The sequence below is a fragment of the Mustelus asterias genome, chromosome 11 (genome assembly GCF_964213995.1).
Source record: "Mustelus asterias chromosome 11, sMusAst1.hap1.1, whole genome shotgun sequence".
Classification (NCBI taxonomy): Eukaryota; Metazoa; Chordata; class Chondrichthyes; order Carcharhiniformes; family Triakidae; genus Mustelus; species Mustelus asterias.
Genome location: NC_135811.1, coordinates 97,825,696 through 97,840,231, shown reverse-complemented (window position 1 = coordinate 97,840,231; position 14,536 = coordinate 97,825,696). Strand labels below are relative to the sequence as shown.

At 47.5% G+C, this 14,536-nt stretch overlaps 1 protein-coding gene across 1 annotated transcript in view; it reads right to left on the bottom strand.

Moving 5' to 3' along the window:
- Positions 1-14,169, bottom strand: part of znf385c (zinc finger protein 385C) — a 105,818-nt gene extending 91,649 nt beyond the window's left edge. The window contains exon 1 of the mRNA XM_078222958.1: positions 14,056-14,169. Coding sequence (XP_078079084.1) covers positions 14,056-14,169 — 114 coding nt within the window. The remainder of the gene's footprint in view (positions 1-14,055) is intronic.
- Between the last annotated feature and the right edge of the window lie 367 nt (positions 14,170-14,536).

Genomic DNA, 14,536 nt, shown 5'->3' with positions numbered 1-14,536 from the left:
ACCAAGTCTGAAACAGATAATTATTACTCGATGGACTCTTTCCAAATCTTTTGTCCAATGAACACACCATATCATTAAAACAAAATTCACAGGATGTGGGTGTCGCTGACTAGGCCAGTCTTTATTGCCCATCCTTAATTGTCCTCGAGAAGGTGGTGGTGAGCTGCCTTCTGGAACCGCTGCAGCCCCGTATGGTGCCGTAGGTACGTCCCACGGTGCAGTGAGGGAGGAAGTTCCAGGATTTTAACCCAGCGACAGTGAAGGAATGTCGATATATTTCCAAGTCAGGATGGTGAGTGGCTTGAAGGGGAGGTAATGGTGTAGTGGGTAACGTCACTGGATTAGCAATCCAGAGGCTTAAGTTAATACTGACCACATGGTCCCCAACATGGTGGATTGGCCATGATAAATTGCCCCTTAATGTCAGGGGGAATCAGGAGGGTAAACATGTGGGGTTACAGAGAAAAAGGACAGTACCTGGGTGAGATTATTATCAGTGCAGGCTCCATGGGCCAAATGGCCTCCTTCTGCACTGTAGATTCTATGAACCATTCAATAGCAGCATAAATTTAGGCTGGAACAAAAACACAAAATGCTGGAAACTCTCAGCATGTCTGACAGCATCTGTGGAAAGAGAACAGATGTGGAGATGCTGGCGTTGGACTGGGGTAAACACAGTAAGAAGTCTAACAACACCAGGTTAAAGTCCAACAGGTTTATTTGGTAGCAAAAGCCACTAGCTTTCGGAACAGGCTGTTCCTTCGTCGGGTGTATTGTAACCTGTGCTTAATGCTCCCTCCACTCACATTGTCAGTACCTTTAAGACTTGATTAGCTGTAAAGACTCACATTCCAATCATTATTCATGTAAATTGAGTTTGTGTTTTTGTGCCCTGTTTGTGATCAGAACCCCCACCCACCTGACAAAGGGACAGCCTGCTCCGAAAGCTAGTGGCTTTTGCTACCAAATAAACCTGTTGGACTTTAACCTGGTGTTGTTAGACTTCTTACCGAGAGAGAATAGAGCCAACATTTTGAGTCATCTCCCCTCCTTCCTTCCCATTTTTTAAGCAACTTCCTTTTTAAAAAAATGGCCTGCCTACTCCCCCCTGCCTGCTCCCACCTGCCGGCTTCCCCCATGCCCACTCCTGCCTGCTGGCTCCCCTCTTGCCCACTCCCCCCTGCCCACTCCCACTATTCTGTGGCTTGACACCATATCATTCCAATCAGTCAGCTTGGCAACATGTTCAATTGATCATTACTTTCACACCAGCTCACCTACATGTTACGGGGGAACAACTCGTGGGTGGGAGAGATGGTGGTCGGCTTGCCACCCCTTGTATTTTATATGTTTCCCCTGCCACCTGGAAACAAGCCCAGCGAGGAGCTGTAACATCTTCCCACGGAGAAGGTAGAAATGGGAGGATGGCTGGAGGGGAGCGGGGGTCGCGGACACGGACAAAAATCTCCAAGTGTTTGGGGGAACGAAACAAAGCATCTGAGAAGAGTTTGAAGACTGTGCTACGGTTGCTTTTTACACCGAGTCACTCTCAATAAGAGGAAGTCTTGTGGTGCAGTGGATAGTGTCTGCGCTTCTGAAGCAGAAGCATGTGTAGGGTGGCATAGTAGCACAGTGGTTAGCACTGTTGACTCACAACGCCAGGGTTCTGGCGTTCGAATCCCGGCTTGGGGGTCACTGTCTGTGTGGAGTTTGCACGTTCTCCCCGTGTCTGCGTGGGTTTCCTCCGGCTGCTCCGGTTTCCTCCCACAGTCCAAAGATGTGCTGGTTAGGTGGATTGGCCACGTTAAATTGCCCGTTAATCTCGGGGGAACTAGCTAGGGTAAATGCATGGGGTTATGGGGATAGGGCCTGGGTGGGATTGTGGTCGGTGCAAACTCGATGGGCTGAATGGCCTCCTGCTGCACTGTATGATGCTATGATTCTATGCTCTGGGTTCAAGGTTCACTCCAGGCCTTGATGACCAAGGTCTCTACATTAATAAAGCAGACACACATACAGTATCGGCCTGTACCTCCTCCCAACACACAAGGTGGTACAAGTGGATCAGCCACCTGATGGACAGCATGTTAGAGCCTTTACCATCTATCCATAGCTCCAGACTACAATGTTCAGGTTGCCGCAGCAACTCGGACTTCCTGTGCGAAAGGTAACATACCGCCGCCCTTAATCTAAGCTAACAATAGCCGACGTTCACTTGCTGCCTTTACGGAGGCCTTCACCCTCCGGCAGACTGCAGCCCACAATACAGATACTGTTTTGTGCTCCTGTGGAACACAGGGCTATCTGTTTGGTTGCTCGGTCCAAGCCCCTTTCTTCCCCTCCCAACATAAATAGGCAATATCGGATTGCCTTTCAATGTCTTTAATTACAAAGGCAGGTGCATCGGTCTCTGAGGCACACGTCTGCACAGTGAAACCATTATCAGAGCTCCGAATTCCATTCTCGGACCAGGCCGGGCAGGTGACTACAGAATTGTCAGCCTACAGACTGGCTGCATCTCGCTACCCGCTTGCCTTTTTTATTCCCCGCCATATCCCACCACACACACCCACCCACCCCCCGCCGCCCCCGCCCCCCCGCCCCACCTCCCCCACCTCAGCCTTGTTCCAGAAGTTAGTTAGCAGCCTCAGTACAAATACTGTAAAAATAAAGATTTGCTGAAATGGAGCCTGACAGTAAATTAGCCAAAAACCTATCTCTGTTCAAAGGCTGCACTAATCAGATGGAAATGCTGCGATGAACTGAATTCTCCCTGACAAAAGAAAACAATTACAGTCAGCAGCATGTAATCCATTTCTGAAATGTAACGTACCGCATAAATATTCATTCTGGCTTTCTCCCTCCACAGATTATGCAAGTTAAACTAACAGTATCTCAGTCAATGTGATCCTATCTGTACCAGGAAATATTTCTTATTCATTCGTGGGACATGGGCCAGGCCAGCATTTATTGCCCATCCCTACTTGTCCTTAAATTGAGTGGCTTGCGAGGCCATTTCAGAGGTCAGTTGAGAGTCAACCACATTGCCGTGGCTCTGGAGTCGCATGTACAATGAAAGAACAAAAAAACAAAGAACAAAGAAAATTACAGCACAGGAACAGGCCCTTCGGCCCTCCAAGCCTGCACCGACCATGCTGCCCGACAGAACTAAAGCCCTTTCTGGGACCATATCCCTCTATTCTCATCCTATTCATGTGTTTGTCAAGATGCCCCTTAAAAGTCACTATCGTATCTGCTTCCACGACCTCCCCCGGCAGCGAGTTCCAGGCACCCACCACCCTCTGTGTAAAAAAACTTGCCTCGTACAATAAACCTTGCCCCTCGCACTTTAAACCTATGCCCCCTAGTAATTGACTCTTCCACCCTGGGAAAAAGCTTCTGACTATCCACTCTGTCCATGCCCCCTCATAATCTTGCAGACTTCTATCAGGTCGCCCCTCAACCTCAGTCGTTCCAGTGAGAACAAACCAAGTTTTTCCAACCTCTCCTCATAGCTAATGCCCTCCATACCAGGCAACATCCTGGTAAATCTTTTCTGTACCCTCTCCAAAGCCTCCACATCCTTCTGGTAGTGTACGCCAGACCAGGTAAGGACGGCAGATTTCCTTCCCTAAAGGACATTGGTGAACTGCATGGGTTTTTCCGACAATCGACAATGGTTTCATGGTCATCAGTAGATTCTTAATTCCAGACATTTTTTTTTATTGAATTCAAATTCCACCATCTGCCGTGGCAGGATTCGAACCCTGATCCCCTGAATATTAGCTGAGTTTCTGGATTAATAGTCTAGCAATAATACCATTAGGCCATCGCCTATCTTTATGCACCATTTGCTTCTCCACTGTCATCTGGCCCCAAAATGTCGTTTCTATCAAATTCCAGGATCCGTAGAGTTGTGGGCCGGAATTTTACCGTCCCACCCACCACAGGAATCGGAGCGGGCGAGGGGCGGACAACAGAAAGGTCTGCAGACCTCAGGTGGCATTTTGTGGTTTCGGGACAAGCGAGGCCATAAAATCCTGCCCACAGAGTTAATCTTTTTGACTAAACTAAATCAAATTGACTGAGGGACAAATTAATAGGGGCAGCCCACAAAAAGGGAGCCGCCCGAAACAAAAGACAAGGTAGAAAGGAAGCTTAAAACATCAAACTAAAATGTGATTAAAGGGGTTGATAATATGCCCCAGTCCCTGCGGTGCCTAGCAGGCATGGAAGGTATCAACAGTGCCCTCAGACACCGCATGCTCCCTCTCCAGGGACACCGTACCGTGAATGTGGCCGAGGTAGAGGGGCAGACAGTCGGGTCAAACAACCCCTCGGTTGCCCGCTGCCTGGACCAGTTTATGGCAAGCTTCAACAGGCCCAGGAGCAGGTTCACGAGGAGGTCCTCCGCCTTCCCCGTCCCCCTCTACACCAAGTGCCGCCTATAGAGTCACGGACATAGAAAATATCTTTTCTATCAAATTCCAGGTTTCGTTAGCTGCCAAAGTGATATTAGCTTTAAAGTTTCTTTATTAGTGTCATAAGTAGGCTTACCTTAACACTGCAATGAAGTTACTGTGAAAAATCCCGTTGTCGTCACACTCCGGCGCCTGTTCGGGTACACTGAGGGAGAATTTAGCATGGCCGATGCACCTAACCAGCACATCCTTCAGACTATAGTAGGAAGCACCCGGAGGAAACCCACGCAGACACGGGGAGGTGAGTTTGGAATCCTGGAAGGCCAGGGACTCCGTGGCATTTTGCCAGATGCCCCGCCTAGAAGCCTGTCTTGACTGGCAGACTTCGCTGCCTGTCAGGTGAGCGTAAGGCTCTGGAAAAGGCTACCGTCTAGGATCAGGTGAACTTTCACTGCAAATTACACAGAAGGAAGCCATCCTGTTCACTGTGTCCGTGCCAGAGAGTTGGCAGGAGCTGGTGGTTGTTTGGGGGGGGGTCGAGATCACTGGATTGGGTTGCTGTTGGGGATGATCGTGGCAGCGTGTTGGAAGTTTGTGATCGGTGTTGGGTTTGGTTCAGAAGGATTGGAGATTGGGGGAGAGATGGGTGGGGATAAGGGAAGGGTTGGAGATTGCGGGGAGAGATGGGTGGGGATAAGGGAAGGGTTGAAGATTGCGGGGAGGGATGGGTGGGGATAAGGGAAGGGTTGGAGATTGCGGGGAGAGATGGGTGGGGATAAGGGAAGGGTTGGAGATTGCGGGGAGATTGGGCACTGGTGATGGGTAGTTTGAGGATGATAAGGAATGGTTGGAGATGGAGTTGGTACAGAGGGAGATTATGGAGATGGTTGGTGCTTACAGGTAAACTTGTAGGACCAGCACCCCTTGGCCCACAAACAGTGCTATAAAGGCACTGATTGGTCCAATCCTCCCTTCTCATAGAATCCCTACAGCGCAGATGAGGCCATTCAGTCCATCGCGTCTGCACTGACTCTGACAGAATATCTTACCCGGGCCATCTTTCCCGACCGATCGCTATAAGCCCACACATTTACCATGGCTAATCCATCGAATCATGGGGCACTAAGGGGCAATTTAGCATGGCCAATCCATCTAACCTGCATATCTTTGGACTGTGGGAGGAAACTGGAGCACCCGGAGGAAACCCACGCAGACACGGGGAGAACGTGCAAACTCCACACAGACAGTGACCCAAGCCGGGAATCGAACCCGGGTCCCTGGCACTGTGAGGCAGCAGTGCCGCCCCTATTCTTGTTTCAGATTTAAAACATTCTAACCTCCCATCTGATCCAAACGCATCCTGACATTTGGGGCTTAGAAATCACTGCCTTTATCCCTGGTATCACCCTGGAAAATCTTTTTTTGTTGTACTATTTTTCTGGGCCTATTATAACCCTCCTCTAGTGAGGAACTCAAAAACCAACCATAATCCTCCAGGCTGATGCCTAATCATCATTTTGTACAGTCATCATGACAGATTTGCTCTCACATGCAGTGCCCCTCGAATGAAAACCTCAAATCTTATTTATATTAAACGCCTTGTTTTTATAACCTTGTAAAACCCACTATTAAAGATTTACGCACTTGTTTCAAAAGCAAGAGTTCCATTTTCATTTAAAACAAACTCTGAGAAACACAAAACCTGTGGGCCCAATCAAAAGCTAAACTCCCAGTAATCCTGTGGATAATATGTGGATACAAAACCTCCAGTCTTGACACCTGCTTCAATTAGAAAATAGAAGTGATATTTACAGTCGGGAAAATATCGCAGATTTAAATCAGTTTTGTCTCCAGACCTAAGCAGAACCTCTTGTGCATCATGTCAGTCACTCACTGCACTACGTACCACCTGAAGCCATTTCTTTTCTTTTTCATTTACGAAGGCCATAAATTGTAGCAGGGCCAATCTCTTTAATTTAGTCCTCCTTCTGGAAAGTAAAGTCGAACCCTGATTTAACGCGACCCGATTTAGCGCGAATTCGGATACAACACGATGAATCATTGGACCCTTTTTTCCGCTCATGATTGGCAAATTTAGCGCGACCCCGCTTTTTTCGCGATAACATTTTATGGACCCCAACCATCGCGTTATAACGGGGCCGCACTGTATTTCAGCTTTTTAACCTGCAGTTTACTTTGTTCTTTGATCTAGCTCAGCGAGGGATTAGCAGTTTTGCTGCTGCCTAAGTGAGTTTAACCTTGTGGATTGATTTACCGTGTGGACTGAGTTTTGTGTTAATGCATTCATGGGACATGGGCGTCGCTGGCTGGGCCAGCACTTATTGCCCATCCATAATTTCCCATAGAGCTGAATGGCTTTGCTAGGCCATTTCAGAGGGCAATTGAAAGTCAACCACAGTGCTGTGGCTCTGGAGTCACATGTAGGCCAGACCAGGTAAGGATGGCAAATTTCCTTCCCTAAAGAACATTAATGAGCCAGATGGGTTTTTCCGACAATCGACAATGGCTTTAATGGTCATCGGTAGATTCTTAAATTCCTGTGGGTGGCAGGGTGGCACAGTGGTTAACACTGCTTTCACACAGGAACTTGGGTTCGATTCCCGGCTTGGGTCACCGTCTGTGTGGAGTTTGCACATTCTCCCCGTGTCTACTCCGGTTTCCTCCCACAGTCCAAAGATGTGCGGGTTAGGTTGATTGGCCATGCTAAATTGCCCCTTCGTGTCCTGGGATGCGTAGGTTAGAGGGATTAACGGGGTAGATATGTGGGGTTATGGGGATAGGGCCTGGGTGGGATTGTTGTCGGTGCAGATTCGACAGGCCGAATGGCCTCCATTGCACTGTAGGGATTCTATATTTTTTATTGAATTCAAATTACATCATCTGCCGTGGCGGGATTCGAACCCGAGTCCCCAGAACATTAGCTGTGTTTCTGGATTAATAGTGGAGCGATATTACCACTAGGCCATCGCCTCCCCCAAATAAGATCAATTCATGTGAGATTTTAAAAAATAGCTTTCATTATCAGTCTGCGCCACACAGATTAAAGAGAAACTGAAAATTTAAATGATACCGTTAACTCGGCAAGTTAATGGGGTAGATCCCAGGACAACACGGCCAGTTTGCACATCTGCAAATCTACGGTTGGTGGATTTGCAGATAGCGATGAGGACCATCAGAGGATACAGATCAGTTGGAGACTTGGGCGGAGAGATGGCAGATGGAGTTTAATCCGGACAAATGTGAGATGATGCATTTTGGAAGGTCTAATACAGATAGGAAATATACAGTAAATGGCAGAACCCTTAGGAGTATTGATAAGCAAAGGGATCTGGGTGTACAGGTACACAGGTCACTGAAAGTGGCAATGCAGGTGGAGAAGGTAGTCAAGAAGGCATATGGCATGCTTGCCTTCATTGGCCGGAGTATTGAGTTTAAAAATTGGCAAGTCATGTTGACGCTTTATAGAACCTTAGTGAGGCCGCACTTGGAATATAGTGTTCAATTCTGTCGCCACACTACCAGAAGGATGTGGAGGCTTTGGAGAGGGTACGGAAAAGATTTACCAGGATGTTGCCTGGTATGGAGGGCATGAGCTATGAGGTGAGGTTGGAGAAACTTGGTTTGTTTTCACTGGAGCGACGGAGGTTGAGGGGAGACCTGATAGAAGTCTACAAGATTATGAGAGGCATGGACAGAGTGGATAGTCAGAAGCTTTTTCCCAGGGTGAAAGAGTCAATTACTAGGGGGCATAGGTTTAAGGTGTAAGGGGCAAGTTTTAAAAGAGATGTACGAGGCAGATTTTTTACACAGAGAGTAGTGGGTGCCTGGAACTCGTTGCCGGGGGAGGTAGTGGAAGCGGATGCGGTGGTGACTTTTAAGGGGCGTCTTGACAAGTACACGAATGAGATGGGAATAGAGGGATATGGTCCCCGGAAGCGTAGAGGGTTTTAGTTAAGTCAGGCAGCATGGTCGGTGCAGGCTTGGAGGGCCGAAGGGCCTGTTCCTGTACTGTAATTTTCTTTGTTCTTTGTTCTTTTGCAAATGCCTTGGCAAAGTCAGTTCACTAATGAAAAATTAAATGCTAAAATGGACAGGCTTGGCTGTGTTATCGCAATCCTTCTGACCTTTGTTTCCACCCTTCACTTGCATTCAAATAATACAGTACATCCAAGTACATATCAGCAACAGCATCTATTCCACTATGTACACAAGATTAGAGGATACACATCCTCAAAGCGAGACTGACGATGTCAACCAGTGACATCCCATTCCCTGTGAAATACTGCCGGAAGACATCATCACCTTTAAATGCTTTAATCTGCACCAAGACCATTATTTCAGCACACTTATCTCTTTATTACTAGGACTCTAGCCTCACATAAATAATTGAAAGGGAATGCAAGGGATCAACAATTCACTCTGACGTGGGTCGTGTTGCTTTCAATGGATATCGTCTTTGGTGTAAAACTATGACTTTACAAGAATATTACACATTGTTTCATAGAACCCCTACAGTACAGAAGGAGACCATTCAGCCCATCAAGTCCATACCGACCACTATCCCACCCAGGTCCAATTCCCGTAACCCACACACTTTCGCTGCTAACCCCCCCTAACACTAGGGTCAATTACAGTAGCACAGTGGTTAGCACTGCTGCTTCACAGCTCCAGGGTCCCGGGTTCGATTCCCGGCTCGGGTCACTGTCTGTGTGGAGTTTGCACATTCTCCTCGTGTCTGCGTGGGTTTCCTCCGGGTGCTCCGGTTTCCTCCCACAGTCCAAAGATGTGCGGGTTAGGTTGATTGGCCAGGTTAAAAAAATTGCCCCTTAGAGTCCTGGGATGCGTAGGTTAGAGGGATTAGCGGGTAAAATATGTGGGGGTAGGGCCTGGGTGGGATTGTGGTCGGTGCAGACTCGATGGGCCGAATGGCCTCCTTCTGCACTGTAGGGTTTCTATGATTTCTAATTTATCCTGGCCAATCAACCTAACCTGCACATTTTTGGAGTGTGGAAGGAAACCGGAGCACCCGGAGAAAACCCACGCAGACACGGGGAGAACTTGCAGACTCCATACAGACAGTGACCCAAGCCGGGAATCGAACCCGGGTCCCTGGCGCTGTGAGGCAGCAGTGCTAACCACTGTGCCACCGTGCCATCCATTAAAGCCACAAATATGAGTGCTTTTTTTTTTAAAGATGCAATTTCTAATTTTTCTCTTTTTTGGCTAGATTTTTAAAGAAAACGAAACCCTCGAAAAATGATGGAGACTGCTCCAACATAAAACCTGCATTCTACCAAATGGGATGGAAAGAAAGGACACTCAGGTTCCTGCTGAGATGAAAGATCTCCATCTCCCATTGGCTTTATATTATCCTGAAAATTGTCAAATGTGTCCAAGATGAGACGTCAAAATGCAACTATCTGTCATTAAAAAAATGACCGCAGCAGACGTGGTCTAGTAGCATTTCTCGGGAATATACAGCCAACAGAGTAGAATCTACAGTGCAGGAGGAGGCTGAGCCTGCATCGACAACAGCCCCACCCAGGTCCTGTCCTATCCCCGTTACTCCACATATTTACCCACCTCATCCCCCTGACATTAAGGGGCAATTTATCCTGGCCAATCAATCTAACCCACACATTTTTGGACTGTGGGAGGAAACTGGAGCACCCGGAGGAAACCCACGCAGACACTGGGAGAATGTGCAATCTCCACACAGACAGTTACCTGAGGGTGGAATTGAACCTGGGTCCCTGGCACTATGAGACAGCGGTGCTAACCACCGTGCCATCCTTTATGAGTGTTTACCAAGCAGAAGAAAGATTCAAGACTATTCTGTATCGTAACAGGCTACCGAAGCTGTTTGCTCTCTCTCTTAAATTTCTTGGTTTACATTGCCAGATAAAAATTATATTTCTTCTTCTCTTTTCCGATATTCATTTTTCTTCCTCGTCCATCTCTCCTGAAGACACTCATGCATGCTGAGCCATGGTTCTACTAGCCTTGACGCCCCACCCAAGTGGCCATGTTTCTTTTCTGAGTCTTGAGAGAGAGACTTGCATTTGCCTGTTTTCATGTGGGAACCATCGTAACCAAACCCAATCCTGTCCTCAGCCAACCACTATTTACATACACTCCAGGAGCAAATTTCTTGGTCACCTTTTTGAGTGTGTATCACAACAACCAATTAGCTCAGCCAGCATAATGAAAAGAAGATTTTGATTTCACCAGAACTGTTATATAAAGTTGTGAAGTTTGTCGTTATGCTCTCCATGAAAGCAGGTTTGAGAAAGTGCGTTTGTTATATATACAGAAAGGAGACCACTCAACCCATTGAGTCCCTGCTCACTCTCTGTAGAGCAACCCAATCATTCCCATTCCCCCGACCATTCTATGCTCGTAGCCCTACAAAGCTTACTTGCCACAAGTGCCCATCCAATTTCCTTTTGGTTTGGATTCTATTCCTTTTAGATCCTGAGGGATTAGTGCTCCAAAACACAAAGGGCAGAATTTCAGGATATCCAGGATGTTGGCTCCACAAAGCTAGCTGTTCCAGCTCCTCTCCACCTCCTGGTGCAGGAGCACAGGACGTTGAGACAATTCAATCTGCTCAATATACTATCAATTCTCGTTGTCATTTCGCACATCAAAAAAAGGGTGAGATTTTCTGGCCATTCCCACCGGCAGGATCTTTCGGTCCCACTGAAGGCGACATACAATCCAACCCCCTTCCCCTCACCAGGGAGGGATTCCCGGAGACACAATGGGCAAGCCACGCGAAATGCTGTAGACATTGGTGGGACCAACAGAAGATCCCACCAGTGGCTAATGTTGAGCCGCTTCCGCCACTGGGAAACACGCCGCAGAGAGGTGGGAAAATCCCGCCCAAACTCTATTTGGCACACCCCAGACCAAAATTCCATTTTTTGTTCTTGTTAATCAGGGGGATTAATTTATTGCTACATACCTACAAACCTTAAGCCTCAATCAATATATGACTCAAACCATAGCAGCATGTTAATCTTTCTGACTATTCTTCGCACCCGGCAATTCAAAGTTTAAGGAATGGATAGGGTGGCAAGGTGGCACAGCTGTTAGCACTGCTGCTTCACGGCGCCAGGGACCCGGGTTCGATTCCTGGCTTGGGTCAGTGTCTGTGCGGAGTCTGCACGTTCTCCCCGTGTCAGCGTGGGTTTCGGGCGCTCCGGTTTCCTCCCACAGTCTGAAAGACATGTGGTTAGGTGCATTGGCCATGCTAAATTCCCCCTCAGTGTACCCCGAACAGAGTGTGGGGCGACTAGGAGATTTTCACAGTAACTTCATTGCAGTAAGCCTACCTGTGACACTAATAAAAACAAAATAGTGCATTGGTATTCTGAAAAACAAACATTAGGACCGATATTGAATTTTCTCCTGCTCTCACTTGTAGCAATCCCTCATTTTAACTCCACTTTCTGGCATTCCTTGTTTCTCTGCTTACCTGTAGTTTTAAAAGTTTTCTCCCTTTTATTCTGGGTGCTCTCCGCTGCAAGCAAAACCCAAATGATTGGGTAGGATAATGACCTTTTCCCAGGCTTCTGCTACATTGCTCCTGATCTGGCAGCTTGAAGGCGCAGAGGAATGGCTTCAGGCAGCGCACCTGCCAATCTTCCTTCTCTCCCCTTCACTCAGCATGTTAGAACAGCAAATGCGTTCGGCTGCTTTGGATTTTTAACAAATGACTGTGCAGTTAAAGGAATTCTTCTTTCTTGAGAAATGGGTCGGTGAATACCCTCTATTGGTATGTAAACAGACTGTCCCATAACTGTCCATTTCCTGGGGCATTAGAGGCTGTGACCTTTACTGCTGAGGCTCTCCAGGCTATTGTGCTGAGACCATACCGGCACAGGCAGCAACACGCAGGAGATTGAAACACCTTTTCCTTTAAATAACATTGCAGTGACCTTATAGTGGGTTTTATTTTGCATTATTTTCTGGAGCAACCACTGGACAATAGCAATTGTGAGGCTGTTTATAAAGAGGCATGATGTGGAGATACTGGCGTTGGACTGGGGTGAACACAGTAAGAAGTCTCACAACACCAGGTTAAAGTCCAACAGGTTTATTTGGTAGCAAATACCATAAGCTTTCGGAGCGCTGCTCCTTCATCAGATGGAGTGGAAATGTGCTCTCAAACAGTGCAAACAGGCACAAAATCAAGTTGCAGAATACTGATGAGAATGTGAATCCCTACAGCCAGCCAGGTCTTAAAGGTACAGACAATGTGGGTGGAGGGAGCATTAAACACAGGTTAAAGAGATGTGTATTGTCTCCAGACAGAACAGCTCCCTCCACCCACATTGTCTGTACCTTTAAGACCTGGCTGGCTGTAGGGATTCACATTCTCATCAGTATTCTGCAACTTGATTTTGTGCCTGTTTGCACTGTTTGAGAGCACATTTCCACTCCATCTGACGAAGGAGCAGTGCTCCGAAAGCTTATGGTATTTGTTACCAAATAAACCTGTTGGACTTTAACCTGGTGTTGTGAGGCTTCTTACTGTATAAAGAGGCAGCCAACCACGGGCGGCACAGTGGCACAATGGTTAGCACTGCTGCCTCACAGCGCCAGGGACCACGGTTCAATTCCGGCCTCGGGTCACTGTCTGTGCAGAGTCTGCACGTTCTCCCCGTGTCTGCGTGGGTTTCCTCCGGGTGCTCCAGTTTCCTCCCACAGCCCAAAAGGTGTGCTGGTTAGGGTGCATTGGCCATGCTAAATTCTCCCTCAGTGTACCCGAACAGGCGCCGGAGTGTGGCGACTTGGGGATTTTCACAGTAACTTCACTGCAGTGTTAATGTAAGCCTACTTGTGACGAATAAATAAACTTAAACTAATGAGCTGACTCCACTGTCGGGAAACATGCCATGGGCTTTTTTATTTCCCCCTCAGTTCACTTTCTTTTTTCTTTACCCAGGAGCATTTTTGCATTTATAAATATATATATAAAATGTGTATTATGTATACATATCCATAAATTCTAGCTATATATTTATATTATAGAATAGAATCCCTACGGTGATGGAGGAGGCCATTCAGCCCAACGAACCTGCACTGACAACAATCCCACTCAGGCCCGATCCTTGTAACCCCTTGTATTTATCCTGCCAATCCCCCTGACACGGAGGGGAAATTTAGGCTGGCCAAGCAACCTAAGCTACACATCTTTGGAGAAAACCGGAGCACCTGGAGGAAACCCACGCAGAACGTGCAAACTCCACACGCAGAGAGTGACCCGAGCCGGGAATTGAACCCGGGTCCCCCGGCGCAGTGAGGCAGCAGTGCTAACCACTGTGCCACCCATTATATACGGGTATAATAAATGGATCTATGTCCATACAAATCAGCAGCCGTATTGTCGCAAGGTTTCCCAGTGATGTTCACATGTCCACTTGAATGGTCAAAAATCTTGTCTTCTGAACGGGAGTTGTGTATCGAAAAGATTATACCCAGTTGTCCAACACCTTAGTGAAGTGATGGCCACAGCCTGCTTCTGGCAGCGACAGTCGCAGTCACTTTGCAACCCTCTCACACACTGGGTTGTTAAAACTGACTGGCTCCAAGGGAATGGATAGACCTGGTGATTGTGCCGCTTCTGATGCTCCGTGCCACTCCTAAGAGGTCTGGCCTCGCTCTTCGTTACTTCCACCACAAGGAACTCCAGGAGCTGCTCACTGAAGCGGGCGACCATTCCGCTTGAGGACCCAATTGCTGCAGCGTTTCCCTCTCCACGCTGCCTCAACTCACTGGATGCCAACCTTCAGGCTGCCTATTTGTTACTGTCTGGTTAATTTGAAAACATTGTGACAGTGCACACGTTATTGCTGTGCCAAATCTACAAGAGCCCTCTTTAAATACCAAGCTTCCCCCCCTCCAAATACATTTTCAATGTAAAATCATTCGGACAGTTTTGCTCCATTGATTTAAATCAAACGTACAGAGGATTTCTTCACCCAAACTGGATGAGAATGAGACAAATACCATCCATCTCTAAATCATCCCAAACCTTGCCGGTTTGGGAAATCTAATTTAATTCACAGCTCATCCCGATTCCTGAA